This window comes from Thermobia domestica, chromosome 18 (genome assembly GCF_964235325.1).
Source record: "Thermobia domestica chromosome 18, izTheDome1.hap1.1, whole genome shotgun sequence".
Lineage (NCBI taxonomy): Eukaryota > Metazoa > Arthropoda > Insecta > Zygentoma > Lepismatidae > Thermobia > Thermobia domestica.
Window position 1 is genome coordinate 132160545 of NC_137471.1, and position 21293 is coordinate 132181837.

General features: G+C 36.7%; 1 protein-coding gene across 3 annotated transcripts in view; it reads right to left on the reverse strand.

Moving 5' to 3' along the window:
* Nucleotides 1-21293, reverse strand: part of Top2 (DNA topoisomerase 2) — a 144651-nt gene that overhangs the window by 30558 nt on the left and 92800 nt on the right. For all 3 annotated transcript variants that reach the window (XM_081746017.1, XM_081746018.1, XM_081746016.1), the window contains exons 20-22: nt 16445-16654; nt 13280-13498; nt 8360-8489 (exon numbers count right to left, since the gene is read on the reverse strand). In XM_081746017.1, coding sequence (XP_081602143.1) covers nt 8360-8489; nt 13280-13498; nt 16445-16654 — 559 coding nt within the window. The remainder of the gene's footprint in view (nt 1-8359; nt 8490-13279; nt 13499-16444; nt 16655-21293) is intronic.

The window sequence follows — 21293 nt, forward strand, 5'->3', positions numbered from 1 at the left end:
ATCTTAATATTCTTCTTTCATCTGCGCCTAGATCTCCCTAATGGTCTTTTTCTGATTGAGTTTCCAGTTAAAATTTTGAAAGCATTCCTACTTTCTATTCTTTCTTCATTCTAGCTATATGACCTGCCCACCTCCCTGACAATGTTAGGTAAACGGTATAAATTACGCAGTTTCTTGTTATAAAATTTTCGACATTCCCCATTCCCGTCCTTCTTGGATATTCACCTTAGGATTTTATTTGCGAAGACTTTCAGTCTACGTTCTTTCCTCAAAATAAGCGACCCTGATTCGCAACCATATAACAGTGATAATTATCGTTTTATATACTTTAAGCTTCAAATTCTTCGACAGCATTAACGAAGACAAAATATTTCAGACTAAATAATAACACAAATTCTTTAATAACACTAATTAAAAATAGTAATGATCTTCGTCACATCCTAAGCCCGGCAATAACTTTTGAAAATCATGCGAGATTCTGAATGATACAAAGAAAGAGCATTTCCGTCAAAACACTCCTTTAAGTAAATATTTTCAAAACCAGGTGCTATTTACAAAACATCCCTAAAATTAATGTATATACTCCTTAAAACAGAACATCTCGCTAATTAAAGCAGATAGGTATACACATTTTGTCGGCTGTGTACCTTAAGGATGTAAACGTTTGCTAACAATGAAGATGGGTACGATCTTAACAAGGATCAGGCGCCACTCCAATTTCATCTCGATGTGAGGGATTTTCTCACTCACACATTCTCTGAGATGATAGAGCGAAGAGTGGGTGGTGCAGAGTACTTATCTCAATCTCCGAATTTCTCTCTCCTATACCTCCACTTAGGAAAAACAGAATCTATTTCTCGGACGCTGAATCCAAATCAAAGAGACATTATTCGCTATGCTTTACTGCTTTTGTTTTATGTCGATAAACGTTGAAACTGGAAACAGTTAATTTTAAGTATTCCCGGATTCAATAGAGGGTTAGTTAAGAGAGAATACAGAATCTACTCTTGAGAAGCTGAATCGATTGCAAAAAAAACTGCATCTGAATATCTCTTACCGTTTTTGCACTACGGAAATTAGTATTGAAACCGGTAACAGTAGTACATTTCAATTCATAAGGTCGGTTTTGGTAGTGTTGTGGGTTGTGGCGATATGCTCTCTTTAACACACTGAATCGACTGCAGAAAACCGCTTGTCGCTATCTATTATCTATTGTCGTGATAATTGTTAAAACAGGAAATGACTAATTTGAGCCACTTCCGGTTTGAGTAGAGGTTAGAGGAGTAGATTGTCAGAGGCGATGAAGATGAATCATATTCTTGAGACAATGAATCGATTGCAAAAACCGTATCTCAACATCTCTTACGGTAGTGTGTTCGGGATAATCATGGTATGTTTAATGAGACAACAAACATTCAGAAAACAGACTGGGAATTGTTCGAGAAAAAGCTCATCTTACCTCAGATAGAAGATTCAGAAAATGTGAATGGACTTGCGTTACAAATTGAAAAGGCCACTAAGCTAGCTTTACAGGAATAGACACCAAAATGTAATCCAAAACCTGAACACAGCGAATTCTGGACTCCTAAATTAGAGCGCCTAAAGAAAATCCTAAAAGCTAAAAGAAAAAGTTATCAATCAGCTTTATCACCAATAATCAAACAGAGAAGATTAATCATATATAGAACTGCGAAACAAGAATATACTGAAGAATTGCTTGAATCTAAGAAAAGAAGCTGGGAGAGATTTCTAAGAAAAAACATAGAACTGGATCCATGGGGCCTACCATATAAACTAATAATGCAAAAAATAAACCCAACGACATTATCAACTATAAAAGATAATGACGATTCTTACACCCAAACTTGGGAAGAAACCATACACAAACTATCTAGCAAATTTTTTCCAAGGGACTTACAAGATAATGAAAATGAAAATCAACGCAAAATAAGATGAGAATTTCAGAGCATTCAACCCGTAGAAGTCTTACACAATATTCAGGAGATAACAAATACCGAAGTAGAAAAAATTATAAGAAAACTAAAAACAGGAAAAGCCCCAGGCTTGGATGGCATAAAAAATGAAATTTATAAAAATAAGAAAAGTACTTGGATTCCCTATTTTACAAGACTGTTTAATTTTTTACTCAGAAAACAGGAATTCCCAACCATTTGGAAAGAAGCTAAATTAATAATATTGTTAAAAGGACAAGATAAAGACCCAACCGATGTAAGTTCGTACCGTCCTATCTGTCTACTCAGAAACATCGCGAAAATTTTTGAAAAAGTCATAGCTAATAGAATTAATAATGTTAGGAACATTGAAAATGATAAACTACAATTTGAGTTTAGGCCCGGCAAATCGACAGAAGATGCTCTCAACACCTTTGTAGAACAAATTAGAAGAAGCTGTTCAGCAAATAAATACGCGTTGGCATTATTTGTGGATATCGAAGGCGCGTTCGACAATCTTTGGATTCCTTCATTAATTCAAAATCTTATCAAAATAAATGTACCAGAGTACTTATTAAACATTATTAAGAATTACTTTACAGATAGGAAAATATTAATTAAAGGTGAAAAAGGGAATATTGTAGTTAAGACAGAGAAAGGATGCCCCCAAGGATCGATTTTGGGACCGTTGTTGTGGGACATAGAATTGCAGCCCTGTTTGGAATTTCTAAATAGTAAAGAAGAAATAGACCGAGTAGTCGCTTTTGCTGATGACATTGCAATTATCATCTCAGCTAATTCACGAAGAGAATTAGAAATTAAAGCAGAATTAGTCATTAATATCTTACAAAATTGGAGTAACAAAAGTAAGCTAAGGCTATCTGCGAAAAAAACAAAGTATATGTTGTTCGGTACACAACTGCGTAGGAATCCAACAATCAAATTAGGAACTAATACGATAAAAAGGGAAGCAGAATTCAAATACTTAGGTATACAAAATAACGAAAAACTAAATTTTGGGCCACATATAAGATATATAGTAGACAGGGGTCATAAAGTTGCAAACAAGTTAATATCGATAATTATCAGGAAAAGAGCTGCAATTTATTGGTTAAAAAAATCAAACATGGGGAAAGTACAAGAATTACTAAGTATTCAAAGTAAAACGGTCGAAGATATAGAAAACGAACTAATAAAAATTTGGAACAAAAATTGGCAAGAAACCAATGTCTCACGTAGATTGTATAATATAATACCAAAAATTGATATTCGTCTCAAATGGCAGCACTTTGACCCCAATCCAGGACTAATACATTATCTCTCAGGACACGGGCCATATGAACAATACTTGTACAGAATGGGTTTGAAAGAACAACCCAGATGCCAATGTCAAGAACTAGACACGCCGGAACACCATATTCTATGGTGTCCCCTCTTGGAAGATCAATTACAAGGAAGAGATGTCATCAGAACAAAAGAAACAGGGGAAGTCTTAGCTAAGGAAGAGGACTACAAAATATTAAGTAGAATAGCAAAGGAATATTCCGATCTAAGAAAACAATTATATAAAAGGCAACAAGAATAAGACAAAGACGTTTTGGAAATGTGATACAGGAACAAACAAAATGTAAAAGAAAACAACAATAAGGAATGAAAATGAATGTGTCAGAGTCCAAATGAGTATCTTCCAGGACCGGAGTTTTTGCTCCAGGAACGCTAGATTTCCGCGTGCCCCGGAAGAATAGTGTGAATGTGCGCTCGACGCATCCCCGGTATCCAGCCGGATTGGAACTCCGGATGTGTTGAGCGGGTGTGCACGGAAATAGGTGGTGGGAAATAGCGTAAACTTCAAAACAAAGCAAAAATAGCATATATACATAACATACACTAAAGATCCTATGCACAACAAAAGACAATTACTCGGTAAATGTCATACAGTGTCCACCTCGAACCTTGTTCGTGTAGGTGTCAACACCGGTCCCAGCGCTCACGGCGGCAGGACACAACTGACCAGGGCCTGCACTAAGTGCTCCGAGTGGGTCCTGGACCTCAAACCGTTGCACTGAGGATCAGAACTATAGAAGTCGATTGTGGAAAACTGAAATGACTAACTCCGCTTAGGATCAATAAGGAAATCAAAGTTTGCGCGATCGCAGAAAAGTGAATGGGTGTTGTAGTGTGCAGTGTGGTGATAGTGATATTTATTTATTTAACAATCACCAGATACAGCTCCGAGGCCATTTTACACTGGATATCCAACAATAACAATGGAAAGAATTTGGGAAGGTATCGGCCAGGGCCTGTTTAGTAGGTACCATCCCGGCATTTGCCTGGTAGGACTGAGGGAAACCCTGGAAAACCTCAGTCAGGATGGTCGGCAGCGGGATTCGAACCCACGACCTCCCGAATGCGAAGCCAACGCTCTACCACTTGAGCTACTTCGCTCGGTATGTTCTTTTTATTACGGAAAAGTTGTGTTTTCACACACAGGAGTGTGTAGTGCCTATTTAAGCGTGCAATATTTAAATGTAAGTGTGCAATAATGATGCTGAGTTTAGTGGTGCAAATATAATCATCCTCTATTAGAAGAATGTAGTAAAAATTTATTTAGAAAAAATCACACAGGAGGAAACCTAAATTTAAAAAATGTCAAAAAATAAAATAAAAAATAAAATAAAATAGGTGGAAAGCCTATCATACAGGTGAAACCTAAATCCAATGAAGATGATAATACAAAAAATAGGTGGAAAGCCTTTCATACAGGTGGAAGGCCAACACAGGTGAAACCTAAATCTAATGAAGATGATGATAATACAAAAATAGGTGGAAAGGATATTATATAGGTGGAAAGCTAATCACACAGGAGAAACCTGACTCAATGAGGAAGATGATCATAAAAACTAGGTGGAAAGCCTATCATACAGGTGAGACCTAGGCCAATGAAGAAGATGATAAACATACGAGAAAGGCTAAGTATGATGAAAGGAACGAGGATGAAACAACTGAAGACTAGAGTAAGCTAAACTTGAGTCGAGAATAGAATAGAATAGGACAATTAGAAGATGAACTAATATTAGGTAGTTAGGAGTTTATATAAAAAGAATTTTTTTTTTGTGTGTAAATTTATCTTTTGTTGTTTCTAAGTGTTGTGGTTTCGTCCATTTTTCCTATCCTCGTCCCTGTCCACCCTTGTCCAAATAGAAAAACAAATGATGAAAAAATAATAAAGCAAAGAAGATTGCAATGATGGTAGCCCTGTTTCGGTTAAACTTTCAGGTGCCGAAACTAAAAGGCACGATCTGAGCAAAAAATAAAATAAAATAATAATAATAAAAAAAAAAGAAAATCATGGTATGTTGCCTTGAGACGCTGAATCGTCTGAAAGAAAACAGTTTCACGGTTTTTTGTTTTTTTTTTTAACGTTTTCGTTATACGACGATAAACGCTGAAACCGGAAATGGAACCTATACTTAGGACGCTGAATCGATTGCAAAAAAACTGCGTCTCGACATTTCTTGACCGTTTATGTTCTGATACTGTCGACAGACGGACGGACAAATCCGTTCTATAAGAAATGAAATCTTTGAGTTTTACGTCCCACGGTTATGTCAGTAAGGCTAAAGGAGACGGTGAAGATGAGAAATGAATGAAATGGTGGAATGAAGGAAGTGGAAGGAAACGGGAAAACCCCGAGAAGACCCACGAGCATGGTGTATGTCCACTACCGAGTCCACACGGCGCGAGCTGGGATCGAACCAGGGACCTCAAGCACCGGAGGTGAACGCTCTACCACTGAGCCACCACACCCCCCTCCGTTCTATAAGACTTCCAACACTTACGCATAGCACTATGTTTGGAAGTCTAAAATTATAGAGTTTACCACTATCTGAAAGAGCAAATTAAGTAGACCTGTAGCTTTACCATTAGAATATAATCGGTATGCAGCTGTCTACTTCTTTATGTATGAGGTATTGCGCGGAAGGTCGCCAATTTAACCATTTCTATTCTTAAGGTATGAATTACAAAAATTGTATACCTATCTGTTTAACCAGCAAAATATTCTGTTTTAGAGAGAGTATACATAAATTTGAGACACACACTACATCAATCAAATGTGGATACGATTGCAAGTAAGTTTCCCCTCTTCAACATGAAGCTAAAATAGTTTCATCTGTTAAATCTAGGACGCTACATCTTTTCTACATTGCTGCCGTGTAAGCATGTCAATTATTACAGTATTATGGTATGCAAAACTCCATTTTTAGCATTACATTTATTTTTCCTACCTTTCTAAAAATTCATAACCTTCAACATTACAAAATTACATTTTTGCTATGATGCGAGAACTGTTAAATTCATTCACTTGCTGCAAAGAAAAGGGGGGCAAGGTTATATATATATATATATATATATATATATATATATATATATATACAAACAACTGTACGGACATGTCTTAACTGATGCTTAACTTGAACAACCAAGCGTGAGTTTGAGTAAGGGTCATACAAAATTGATGCATCTTGTTTGTTACACGATACCCCGTACATGGATCTCTCTTTCTTAAACGATAACCTCGGCTTTCATAAAATCTGAGCCGTTTTATTCGATGTTTTAGAAAATCCGTGATGAATTACAGGGGAATGAAACCAAACCTAGAATTTCCAGCACAGACACAATGTGATAAAACAATTTTCTGTCATAATTTCTGTTAAAATTACTTCATTTTGATACAATATGGTATATATTTTCTTTGGAGCTTTCCAATGGGGCCTACTGATAGAGATTAAAATAAGTCAGGGGTAAAGGAGTGGTGGGAAGCTCTAAATGCTTTTTACTCGAGTAAAAGGTGACAGTTTTCACCATGAATTTGTTATTACAGAAACTTCAACACTTTTAGTGTATCCTCCGATATTCCCTTGTGGTCTCAGATTGCCTATTTGTACCAGTATCAACCGTAAAATGGCGCTCAATGAGCGGCCGGGTCATATTGTTTGCTAGGATTAAACCGTAATAGGAGACCTACTTCTTTGATGAATAACAGTACAAAGGTTGTCCGTACAAATCGAGATAACGTAGATGAAGATTCTACAATCCGTCTTAGAGAACCTAGTTCTCCACTTGCTGAAAAAAATACAGCAACTGAGAATGTCCAGGCCTTCATTTTCGTGAAGATACTAACGAAAAGTGAGAACTGATTCTATTTCTTTAAGGGGAATTTGCTTGTTAAATTTCTAATTTTCGCTTCATCAAACAGCAGGTGAGGATTTTCTGGCAAATATTTGGAATCTAAGATCTCAGCATATGGAGTTTAATACCATATCCTTAAAAGAAACTCTTTGTAAAAGCTCCTTTCAGATTTCTATTTTAAAGGAAAACAAAGAAAAGTTACAGAAATTCCTTTACTTTCGAAAACAAAAAGGAAGTTGCCAGTATTCCGTACCTCCAAAAGAAAAACTAGTTACAGGGACTTCTCATATATTGTAGGGCTTATTGTGATGTAGTAGTTTAAACCAATAGTGGGCACAAAAACAGCTTTCTCGATTTTAAAAAAACAAAGCCAAGTGGAAACACGGTATGATATAGTCAAAACAATCAATGGTGGATCCACGAGGAGAGGGGTGGGGACGACCTCTCCCCCATGGTTGTCTTTTACCTAAGCTCAGTTGGTTTAGTGATACATAGCGCTCCCTACAAATGATACAGACGTTACCGTCATGTACCTCTTATCATTCAAGTGCACTAAACGGGGTAGCTAATACAACGTCATTTACCTGCTAAGTGCTGGAAGTGGGGGAACGCTGTTACCCTACCTCTTAAAATTACATCCCCTGTACAGTTTTGAGTACTTTTCTTTTTTCAATGGTACAGAATTATACACTGGTGTAAACAGAAATGACGGAAACAGGTATCTGAAGCAATTTTATTTTTATTTATTTATTTATTTGTTTGTTTGTTTTTTTAATCTCTATCAATCATACTGCGCTAAACGAAAGTCTCCATAATGCATATTTTATCTACCTCTTCTGCTGTGTTTATGTTGTCCTACGTAAACAAGATTCGTTCCGAAAACGCTATCATAAGGGTAGCTTTTAATGTGTGACCTTTGTGACTCGCATACAGCCGATTCAATCTCACCAACGAGTTACATTCCCCTCAATCACTGACCCTTCGCCCTTATCCTTAACCTTCGGACTGACCCTTCATCATTGTAGGCGCACTTAAATTCGGTTGGTGAAGGATGGAAATTAGCAAGCAATAACGTAACGTTTTATCAAAGTGGTAGAATGCAGCAAATTCAATCCAAATGTGACCCACGTATACGTCCAAAGTTCTTATTGTAGGTTAGGTTAGACCTTTTTCACCTCAAACTATAAAAAGGACTAATGAATTCAGATAAAACCCACCTTTCTTCTTCTCTTTCATTTTCTTTTCTATTTTGTCAGGTGAATTGCCCAATCTCTCTGAAAGTGATCGATTACCCGACTCCAGCATTTGATCAAATTCATCTCGTTCATCGTCATCTATTTTCTTGGCCTAAAAATATAGAAAAGAAAAAGAAAATGCAATAATTAGGAGAAAAAGTACTTTAAACATGCACTCATTATCAGATCAAACGACAAATAATTATAAAACATAATGCTCTAATTACTGTAAAATATTGAACGGTCCTAACAAATTTTACTCTGCTGTGTCGTTAAGCTTATCAATAAGGGAGAAACGCAAATAGCTGTAGAAAAGATGCACAAAAGGAAAACTATTTCACAGCTATGATACACAAAGTGTGAAAAAGTGCATGAATCGAACCCGGAATCTTCGGCGTACCGTGCCGATGCGTTAACCACTACCTATCCAGTCCGCTCCCGAACAGCCAATACGCTCTCTCACCTCTTAAGTCGGTGCTCTTTCACCCAAACTCATTGTTTGTATCATAACTTCCTGTTGTGCTTGAGCAATTCAGTGTCCATATTTAGAACACCTCTGACGGTTGTATTATAATTATATTAACGAATTTTTAACACACCAACTCCTCTTAAATGCAAATTTAATGGTACATAAAGAGTGACTCGGATCTGGGATCTCTGCTTGCCGAACAGCCACACTCTCCCAGCCTTTAAGTCGGTGTTCTCTCAACCAGACCACATGGGTTCTACCACAATTTCATGTTGTGCTTGGACAATCCAGTGTCCATATTCAGAATACCTTTGACGGTTGTACTACCATTACATTAACGAAAGAAGGAAGCAACAGATTTTTAACATACCAACTCCTCTATGGTATGTTAAAAATCGGCTGCTTTTTCATTTCGTTAATATTCCATAGCTGTTTTGCATCTCTATGTACATCTCCAAATCGTCTTCACTTTACAGCTTGACCCAGTAATAAGGAGAAGAAAACGATTACGACACAAGAACGTTTTAGGTAGCCACATACAACGTATCAACAATGTCAACGTATTTGATCTTTAGTGTGCTGTAACTGTTACAGATTTGACAATTTGTTAAAATATCAATTATAATTTAATTCTTATACACATGTTTAAGGATAAGTACTAGCAATGGGTACAAAAACAGGTTTACGGTTTTTAGAAAATATAAATCCGGTTTAAGAGAGCTTAAAAAATGACTTGGTTTTCTATCAAAAAGTGGATTTGCTTCTAAAACCGAACGGGTTTTGGAGAAGATCGAATTTCTACAAACCAGTTTCCGCTTTATACAAGGGGCGTTCGGTATGCTCTAATACTGACCCCCTTCCTTCTCATGTAGGATCATGATTTTAACATGTGTAGGAAGTAGACATCTTATGATGACTTTATGCCGCAGTGCAAGTTATTTAACCACGTACTTTCTTCTTTGCAGGTGTTTGCAGTAGAGCATCTGTAAGAACTCTGTGAAAATGGAAAATAGTGAGGTTCGTGCGGTTATCAAGTACCTGCAATTGAAAAACTTACAGCCAAGGGAAATTCATGACGACTTGGTACAAACATTAGGACAGTCTGCTCCATCACATCCCACAGCTGCGAGATGGTGCCGTGAGTTCAGATGTGGCAGACAATCATGCGAAGTTGTCCATGCAGGTGGGCCACCAGTAACAGTGACCACCGAAGAAAACATTACGAAGATCCTGGACATGGCTATGGCAGACAGACGAGTTACCATCAGGTGTTTAGCAGAGAGTATAGAGTTATTAACCGGCACAGTTCATAGCATCTTGACCAATAATTTATGTATGAAGAAAGTCTCGGCACGATGGGTCCCGCGAAACCTGAATGCTGACCAGAAGAGGAGCAGAGTGACATTTTCAAGGCAACATTTGGACAGGTATCGTGCAGATCCACAGGACTTTTTGACACGATTTGTGACAGTGGACGAAACATGGGTCCACAACTTTGATCCCGAATCCAAACAAAGCTCAATGCAATGGAAGCACACCAGCTCCCCAACCCCGAAGAAATTTCGTGTTCAACAGTCAGCCAAAAAGGTTACGGCAACTGCTGCTGGTGGATTATCTGGAACATGGAACCACAATGACGGGTCAGTATTATGCTGACCTTATACCAAAATTGCGAGCTGCAATAAAGAGCAAGAGACGAGGAATGTTGGCGCGTGGAGTGTTGTTGCTCCAGGACAATGCCCCCGTTCACAAGTCCGGTGTAGCCATGGCTACAATCCATACAGCAGGATTTGAATTGGTGCATCCCCCTTATTCACTCGACCTAGCCCCAAGTGACTTCCACTTGTTTCCACATTTGAAGCAGCATCTCCGTGGACAGGTTTTCCGGGATGACAATGCCGTCATGGATGCTGTTAAAAACCATGTTGTTAAAACGTGGTTGCAGGAGCAAGGAGACATCTTCTTCCAACAAGGTATAGAAGCTTTGGAGCGGCGATGGACTAAGTGCATTGACAGGGCAGGGGATTATGTTGAAAAATAAACATATTTTCATTTCCATCATATTTTGCTTTCTTGGTGAGTACTAGAGCATACTGAACGACCCTCGTATATATATGAAAACCGGTTTTGTCCATCCCTAGCAAGTACATTTACCAAGAAAAGATTCAAGAGTACCTACGACATTGTTAACGTGTTCAGAATAATCATAAAATCTGTCGTTCTTTCATATACATCGCCGAAAAAGGAAAAAACTCTACAAAACAGCCAGTGTATGAAGAGGTCTTACTTCAATTTTAGAACTCGTACATGAAAAATGCAAAATATGTTTATATAAGTGCGATATTTCTGCGAGTGACAACCTGGAGATCAAAGCCACTGAAACAAGTGGTTGGAACGATACGGAAAAACAACTTATTGAAGCAATCAACGAAGAAAGTTTGTTCCAGAACAAATTTATCTCGCTTATATCCTTAACAATTAAATTGGTTTACTTTTTTCGATCAGGGGAAAAGAATGCTAGTTTAATCAAATAGCAAACAATTACATTCATTGCCGGATGAGTCTCTCACGTGGAAATAATTAAAAAAAAAGTAATCATACTCTAGCAAACAATACTGACTTTACAGTTACGAACAAGAAGAAATCGAGATCAGTCTCAGACAAGAAGTGGAAGCAGTAATCAACGCTTAGAGTTCACGATTGCGAACACACTTCAGGAATAAGATATGGTAACACAGATTTGACTTAAGTTAAAATCCTATTAATTTGTTTTATCTCACTCAAATATCTTTGTTTAACGTCGCACGATTATGCCTTTTAGGCCAAAGGAGAAGTATGGTTAAGACAAGCGAATGATGGAAAGAAAATGTGGGAGGAAACGGGAGTAACCTCAAAATAACTCATGAACACGATGCTGCTACCTCATTCACGTGTATATATGAAGGGTAAGGGGGGAAAAGAAGGAATGTCACAAAACTGTAATTTCGAGAAAAACGTTTTACTATTGAAAGCCGCGTACAAAATGAATAGGATTAGTCAAATCTTTTGCCCGTTTCCTTGGACATTTCTACATCTACGCATGCATGGTATATACAGGCAAATAGTACCAAGAGTCATCAACATATAGGGCAAAGCACCCGTTAAAGCACACACACATGGACATTCCTTGTTTTCCCCTTATCCTTTATATTATATATATATATATATATATATATATATATATATATATATATATATATTCAGTAATAATAGTACAAAACTGACCAAAGCACTCAATATACGAGGAAACACCCAAAAATAAAAAAAATAACCGGAATCGTACTACTGCCCATCGCGTACTTGTAGTAAAAGCTTGCGCCGCTGTGATAGGACCTCTCATGAGTAAGTATGCCAAGTGGTGTCAACCGACAACGATGCGTGTGGTTTCTCTGCTAGTTCTGTGTGTGTGTGTCTGTCGTGCACTTGTCATACTGAAACGAAGAAATCACAGATTCTGAGGAATAACGTGCAGTTGTGAAGTTTTCTTACTCGGTAAGAACGCAGCAGAAACTGTTGTGATGATGCAAACAATTTACAAAGAACATGCTCCGTTCTTGCCGAATAAAAAACAAATCCTCCAAGCCACACGTCGTTCGTGAGATTCTGTCATTTCTTCGTGTCACGAATGCACTAAAGACATACACTCAGAACCACACACATCGTTGGGGGTTGACGTCACTGGGCATACTGACTCAGAAGTCCTCCCACAGCGCCCTAGCGGCGCAATCTCGTACTACAATTATACGATGTGCAGGAGTACAATTCCGATTATTTTTGGGTCCCCTCTCGTATATTAATACTTGAGTAACAGTTTCAACAATGTAACATCGCTTTCATCAGACACGTTATGAAAAATGAATCCAAGAATAAATACTCAAATATACGCAAAAATCGAAAGGAAGACACGCCCACACTTCCCAGAGCCAAGCAAGTTTACCCTTCACTTTTCACATCCATCTGTACAAACGTAAATTTTCAACCTTTAACTGTGAATATTTTTAAACTGACAACGAACAAGATATATATATATATTTTCTTTATTTCTTTCCTTTCTTATTAATTTTATTTCATTGAAGGACTGGTTACGTTTATGAACCGTACGAACATTCTTTCCCCTCTAGTAGTAATAACACGTCTGTAAAATCATCTATGTACCTTGCACATTAATATACCTGGCAATGGACTTTGAAGTGGACTACAACCCAAATGAGATCAATACAGGTAACACTTAAATAAGAAATCCAGGAAAAATACACAAGGTATTCTTTTCCATATTAATCACCCTACGGTTTCCTTTAATAATGCTATCAGTTGACCTAACAAAACTTCGAAAGAACTAAACTGAATTCACAGGATAGAAGAGATTTCTGGTTTATTGTATATTCAACACTTACCCGTTTGCCCTTATTTTCTTTCGCAGCTGCAGCTTTCTCCACCTTCTTCCTGAGTTCGGGATCAATTCTGGGTTCAACTCTTCGACCCATTGGAGAGGGCATGGTTTCTTCACTTGCAGTGGCCTTTTTCGCTCGACCTTTCGCTGTCAACTTCACGATCTTCTTTCCAGCTGCTCCTTCGGCTGCCTCCTCACGTTCTTGAGCTTCCAGTTTATCAAGCTACGGAACACAAGAAGATCAATGACTATTTTATAGATGCACGCCTTTGATTACACTTATGTCTTGTTCGTGAAGCTCATTCAAGAGTTTTAAAAACAGATACTTATATTTGTCAAGCGTGGTGAACTCAGACGATGTTAAATAGATCAACGAAGTTTTCTACATTATAATAAGCAACTTTCATTACAAACACATTAAATAAATGATGAAAACCTTTCTTAACACTTTACTTTAAAAAAATATTGTCATTTATAATGACAGAAATCCAAGAAAACGTTTCAACAAAACAGATAAGAACAAAATTTCAAAATAGAATAACAGGAGCCAAAAATTTACACAAGAAGTGAAGAGACTAATAAAGATTTATTTATAGGGCAAGCACATCAAGATCTGTAACGAGTTAAGAGAAATATAGGATATGCCTGGCAGAGGTTCAGGAAGTTATGAGGCTTGTTAGGAAAGTAAAGATACAAATACATTTGCACGTTAGGGGAAAAATATGCACCAAAGTTAATACTGGCACTAACCTTGATACATATGACGAGGACATTTGTCAGTGCTGCGCTGAGTCTTGTGCGTGGAGCACGTGTTGAAAATGGAAGTGGCAATACCGAATCCCATCTGGTGTGAAGTGCCTCCTGCACAAACAATTAAGCTGAAACATACTGGCAGACTTCGGCGTACAATTAAAAGCAAACGGAGGGACATGCTGTCACGTCAAATCCGCTTTATTCATGACAACGCCCATCCCTGATAAATTCCGTAAATGTCACCAAGGAGTTCTCTGTACATTTTCAATACGATATCTTTGAACATTCGTCTGGCACCCATCTGTGTATTTAAAGAGACATCTTGGTGGAAAACACTTTGACCAAGAGGATGAACTCAGGAAATAGCTCACAATGTGGTTCCAGATGCAGGAGCCAGAATTTTATGATGCTGGGGTACAAAGCTTGTTCCACCTGTACCAGTTTAGCTTTCTTTGCGTCCAACACATTTCTTGTATACCTTATTTTTCATTTGTATGTTTACTTTTTTGACAAGTCACGTAGATAGGAAGGGAGCGGTGAAGACCGGAAATTTTCCTATTTTCTTGTTCTTTCTTTTTATGGGGAAGACAATAAAACTCGACAACTAGAAACAATTTCTCATTCACAAACGAATATCAACAAGTAAAACGTATTGAATTTGTTTATGATATACTTTCCCTTATTACTCTTGAAAGTCGGCGGTACGATATTATTGCTCTAAAAGTACATACTCCAACAAAAGATAAGGACGACGATATAAAAGAGAGTTTTCAAGAAGTAGACCGTGTATTTGACCAATACCCGCGACATCATCTGAAAACTCTATTAGGACATTTCAACAGAGATAGAACAAGATATTTTCAAACTGATTATAAGGAAAAAGTCTGCATAAAAACAGTAATGACAACAGCGTTACGATTGCGAATTTCGCAACATCCAAAAACCTTATCGTCAAAAGTACAAATTATCACATAGGAAAATTCATGAATATACTTGGACTTCACCAAATAGAAAAACAAAATCAAATTGATCACGTTATAGTAGACAGAAGATAAGTGATATTCGGTTGTTTGGAGGAGTTTACTGTGATACTAATCACTATCTGGTAATATCGATTATAAGAAATTTTCGTTGAAAAAAGGATATAATGATCCTATTGCAACGGAGAGTTAAATAATAATAATAATAATAAAAATAAATAAAGGAGGATCAGGTGAGAGGGTACTATCAGATTGAATTAGGACAGATTCTTGGTTGTAGAAGATTTAAAATGCACTTGTATTGAGAATACTTCGGTTAAAATTGAGTATAGAATTAAAATTTCGGCTCAAGAAAAATTGGGGTACGCGGAAATATATAGAAACAAGTCATAGTTCGACCAGGAATGTACTGAACTAGCAGAGAAAACAGGCAGAATAGCGTTGGCTACAAAATCCGAACGATAGAACTGCTCAAAATTTAACTGACATCAGGCGGAAAATTTTCAAAACTTTATTCAAAAGAAATTATTATATTTTTTGAAAGCTCAAGTTGTTATGTATATATTTTCCAGAAATTAGCGTTGCTAAAATTGTCTTAGTTTTGAAGAAATATGCAAAGTAAGGAAACCAGAAGATTCCAACTAACTTTGGAAGTAATGGAACGGGTTGAAACAAAGTAGTTCTGCGCAAGCTCTATCAGATAACACCTAGAACGTTACACTGCGTTGTCCTATTTCCCCCTACTCTTCCCTATTAGATGGATTGAACCTTCCAGCTTTTCATGTCACTTTTAGTTTAACGTCCCACAATAACGCCCTTTTAGGCTAAGGGAACGATTAAAGCAAGTGAGTGATGGGAGAATTGGTGGAATTAGAAAGTGGGAGGAAACAGGAGTACCCCCTAAGAAAACCCACGAACAAGGCGTTATCCACCACAAACTTACTTGGGGGTATCGAACCAGGGACCCCACGCGCTAGAGGTAAGCGCTCTATCACTGAGCCACCGTGCCCTTTTTTCATGTCACTGAATTAAGAGCCTGTCGCATATTTCAGGTGTGCCCTCGTAAAATACGCGAAACACACTTCGGACCTACCCCCACCATCCTTTGATTGAGCAAACTCTCCCTTCGCTTAGGGAAAAGTGAATGACCTCAGCTGTGTTGCCAATATGTCATTCAGTCGTTTGATCTTGACAAGTGAAGATCGTAGGCTACTTAGAATAGCTAACAAGACTGGGCACGGCGAACTCCGTGAAATAATTCATTGTGGCAACGCTTCCGCATCCAACAATTGAAAAATCTCGGCCACGGCAACTTGCCCTTCCTCTTTCGAGGGAGTACAGGAAACACATCGACAGCAGCGCCAGAAGGCGCATAAGTTAAAATAGAAAGGTTCTAACTACTTGTTAATGAATGTTCGTGTTAATATACGACTTACCGCTTCCATTAAAACTTCGAGATCTTCTCTCCACAACTGAGATGGTGATTTCGCTTGCAGTGTTCGAAGTTCCTGCTGTTTGTCATCACGCTTCTTCAAGAGCTCGTCCTTCTTTTCTTTTGTGAGGTTCCACATCGGCATTCCTAACAAGTAATCGAAGTCAGGGCCTGTCGTGGTTTCCTCTTCTTCTGACTGAGAATTAGCTTCTTCCTGTAAGTGAAGAAGAATTTTGTCTTAATAAATATGTATTTTAAGTCACGCTCAAATGCATTCCACCAAAATACATCAACGCTGTGTGAACAGCATGCTGACTAATATTACATTCTTTACCAAATATAACAATAGAACTACTTAAAGGAACTACTATAGGTTTGTATGGTCCTTTGTCGAAAATTTAACAGTTACTAGTATGAGAGGTATCCTTATTTTGATAAGATCTCTGTGAATATGCCTTCTGATTTCCTTCGAGAGGTGGAAATCTGGGAAGTTCTCGGCGGTTTCATAATGTTGTCCAGGTATCAGATGTCTGATCACGAGTTCTGGATATTTCTCAGAAACTACAGAACATCCTCCCCACTTCTTTTACGTTTTAAACATTGGGTCAGTACCAACATCAAATGTAAATCATATAATTACAAACAAACGTATTATATATATATGTTTGACTTATTCAATATATAAGGTATACAAGGCTTCGATTCTCCGGTAGGTAGTTCGGATCCTACCTAAAGCTGTAGGTCCGTGTCTCCTGAAAGGGACGCTGAACTCAAATCAAGCCCAAAATAAGGTATAGACTTTGGTGTGGGAGACCTGGGTTTGATTCCCGGCGGGAGCTCATGTGGTTCGAATCTTATATAGCCTCGCTGCTGAAAGGACGCTAAACAGAAATGAACTCAACCAAAATAAAGTATATAACATGATCGTGGAAAAAAAGTAATACTAACATAGAAGTTGAATGAAAATTCATGATTCTGGATGTCCTATTACTAGTCTCTTTTAGTGGCCAGTAATTATTCAATCGGAATGACACTGGGAGACGTTTTAGTATATTTCAAAGTATCTTATATTACTTGAACAAGGGAGGTGAAACTAGCACTTTATCACGACTTTTTTAAAATTCCCCATAGCGTCCATTTGCTTGCAAATAACGATTGTATGAAATTTGTTTGATTACAAAAAACACTGTATATCGACAAGCTTTGTATAAATTCGCAAACTGACGACAATACTGACAAAATAAGTTTCTATCATGACAGTTACTAAACGTCTTAATGAATTGGTGGAATAAGAATGTGGGAGAAGCGGGGAAAATCTGATGTATCAAACAAACAAAAACTGGGTTTCTTGGCATTTAATAAAATTAAATCATCAAAGAGGGAAAAACTTAAATCCATCGACGAGACAATGAGATTTATATTATCTACGATTCCTTCGCGGATCAGCCAATTATATGCAGTTAAGGAGACACAAGTAGTAGCGCATGCAAGGTGATGGGGTCGGATTTAACCACTCCCCTCGATTAAGATATGTACTAATAAACGTTTACGGGAGGTTAAAAAGTCCCTCTTCCCTCGACCAACTTCTGCATTCGCTACTGGGCACAAGTATCACACAAAGTATGAATACAACTATTGACTTTTAAAATCTTATAAAATGGGATTTTCTTGCATTTGCTACAGTAGCACAACTTCATATATGGAGCTTAAATCCATTGCACTTGTCTGCCATAATAATTCCTGTTCATAAATTATGCACGACTCAATTTATGCATTGAATGCATGACTCAATTTGTGTAATATTTATTTATTTGTAAGACTAGGAACAGCGATCAGTCAATACATCACTGTGTCAAAATCATACACTTCTACATTTAGAAGAATACATATTAAGAAAAAGGAGAATAAAATGTTCGCATACACTATTACAAACTGCTGTTATATGTAAACGTGTGATAGTGCAATTATATATTCAGGGTTGCCAGGAATTTTTCAAATCAATTTTCCCTAACAATTCCAGGTTTTTCAGGCAAGATCTATTATTTTCCAGACATAATTTCTTCCTCCAAAGAATCAATGAATGGAAAACTCTCCACAACATCCACCCACTGCCTTCCATTCACTTTTTTTTTCCTTTTGTAAATACATAATTAACAAGATTTAAATCTTTCATCACAATAAAATTACAGTACCGTACTTATGATTGCAGTTTACATAAATCATTTCTGTTATGGAATTTTACACTAAACAAATCACTACTGCATATTTCCTTTGTTTCCACACTTCTCTACCTTAGAGATGCTTTCAAGGTCTCAATTTCATGTTCCAAATTTTGCATTCAATGAAAGTCTCCCATAAAAGTTTTGTTTCCTTTTTACCTAAAATGGTAATCTGATCAGCTATGAGCTTATTTTCCCTTTTCTTCAATTCGTTTGCAGTAGTTTTCGCCCTTTTCCTTTGCATGGCTTCTCCATAACGTGCATATGATCCACGTACGTACTGAAGCATTTTTGCCTATATAAATAGCAAGGGACCCTCCAGCATATTGTATAGTATCATGAACAACTCGTAAACTCAAAGATTTTTTATACATATTTTCTACCAGCATGTCATTGTTAACTCAGAAATCCTTCTCAACGGAAGTATTTCCATGGGAAAGGACAAGTAACATTGTAATTATGTCCCACAAATCAACGAATTCACAATTATCAAGTAAATTGCAATAAAAGACATTTAACTATCTGTGTATGCATTAAATGATTCGAATTCCTTCTCTTCTATTACTGAAACACGTTATTTTCTCAGCTTTGGCAGCTACAACTATACTCTTATTATGGAGTTACTCAAGAACATTTTACATGGTCCCTTCGCTTACACTTTGGTTAGGACAAATTTTATTTAGAATAAGACATGACAGATTTTGTACTATTTTGTGTTTTAATGGCCACTTTTAAATGATTTTTGAAGTTCTTTTTTAAAAAAATTAATGTCATCAATATACAAAATTCCCTGACATTTCCAGGTTTTCAGGTCGCTTGATATATATGCTTTTATTATTATTATTATTATTGTTCACTCGTACTTGCACTGCGAAACAGGTTAGGTCATATGTGTTTTGAGAAGGAGATCGTCAAGTTGATGGTAGACATGACGTCATATGTATGGCTTTCAAGAATACAATGCAAGACTTATTTTGTTCTCTCGCAAATGCTGTCTAGAAGACTTTCCTCTCCTTATTTTTTTAGATATCAGAAAATATTTGGCATACGCATTGGGCGCACTGTGAGATCTGTACGTAAACACATTGCCGGTCCAGACGAGCCTAAACTTTTGATCAGCGATTTTTATTATTATTATTATTATTATTATTATTATTATTAATAGAAAAAAATCCATTTTCCTCGAATACCCTTTCTCATGTATATGATACGGACATACGAATGGTACCATTTGGAAGGTTACTTTATTCTGAAGAGAGTGAGGTACGAACATGATCCTAGGATAAATAGTGATAATGCAGTGACTGCTTGATTGAAAGCCTAAAATTTTCCTTAAAAATCCCAAAAGGGATAATATACTTCATTCGGTTGTCTTGTTCTAACATTAGAACTTGCAATAAAATCTTTTCTATTATCTAAGTCCTGAACTGTTTATTACTGCGATCGAGCATTGTGTTGTTAGCACATCCATCCATAAAGGGCGACTTTAAGGATAGCTACCTATAGCCCATATCCCATACACATAATCGAATTTTTGAATTGTTTCTTACAATAGATGGGTAAGAACAATTACCTTGAACGAATTCGTTAATGAAATCAATCCGTTAACGTATTAACGGATAACGGTGACTATCTATTGTAATGAAACCATGAACTGAGAATTTAAAAACTAATGACATACGCTAAAGGTACTGTTCAGGAATTTTTCTTCCAGTTGGTGGGGTAATGTAATGAAACCATGAACTGAGAATTTAAAAAATCATTTTTTCATAAAAAATATAATGGCAATTTGGTAGGTGAAGATGGAACTAAGTTTTCTGTAATATTTTAACTTTTGGATACATGCATCACATTATTTTTAAAACTTACAAGGACAGTACTTGTAATCAAGAAATCGTTGGAAGCAGAAGCAAAATAGTCAAGAATCACCTGTAGTCAAATAACATTGCTTGTCAGTAGTAATTAACAATTTGGATAAAATCACAAAAAAAGATGAAAGCAAACCTCAGGGTAAATTGAAATTCAAAAAAACTTATTTTTACATCATTAAATAACAACAATATTTTCAGAAAATGTAATTTGGACTTTCCTAAGATTTTGTACCTTAATTAAAGAGTGTGAAATTAAACTAATGGTTGCAATCTCTTATTGTCATAAAAAGACAATATTTTATTAATGAAACAACTGACTTACAATGGTAGTATAGTGGAAATTTTTGTAACAATATAAATTATTTAACAGTAAACATCCAAGAGTACTGAATACAGATTATCAAATTAGTCCAGCATCGCAATGGAATGGTCTGTACGAAACTACAAATGCCGCAAGAAAAGCCCCTGCATTCCCAGAGGCCTAGTTGCAAACTTGGTCATTTTATATGGACTATTGTCCTTGTTTGCCTTAATTACTTTTCTTTTAACTTTGCCAAAAGCCAAAAAATTTACAAAATCTTAGGAAAGTCCAAATTACATTTTCTGAAAATATTGTTGTTATTTAATGATGTAAAAATAAGTTTTTTTGAATTTCAATTTACCCTGAGGTTTGCTTTCATCTTTTTTTGTGATTTTATCCAAATTGTTAATTACTACTGACAAGCAATGTTATTTGACTACAGGTGATTCTTGACTATTTTGC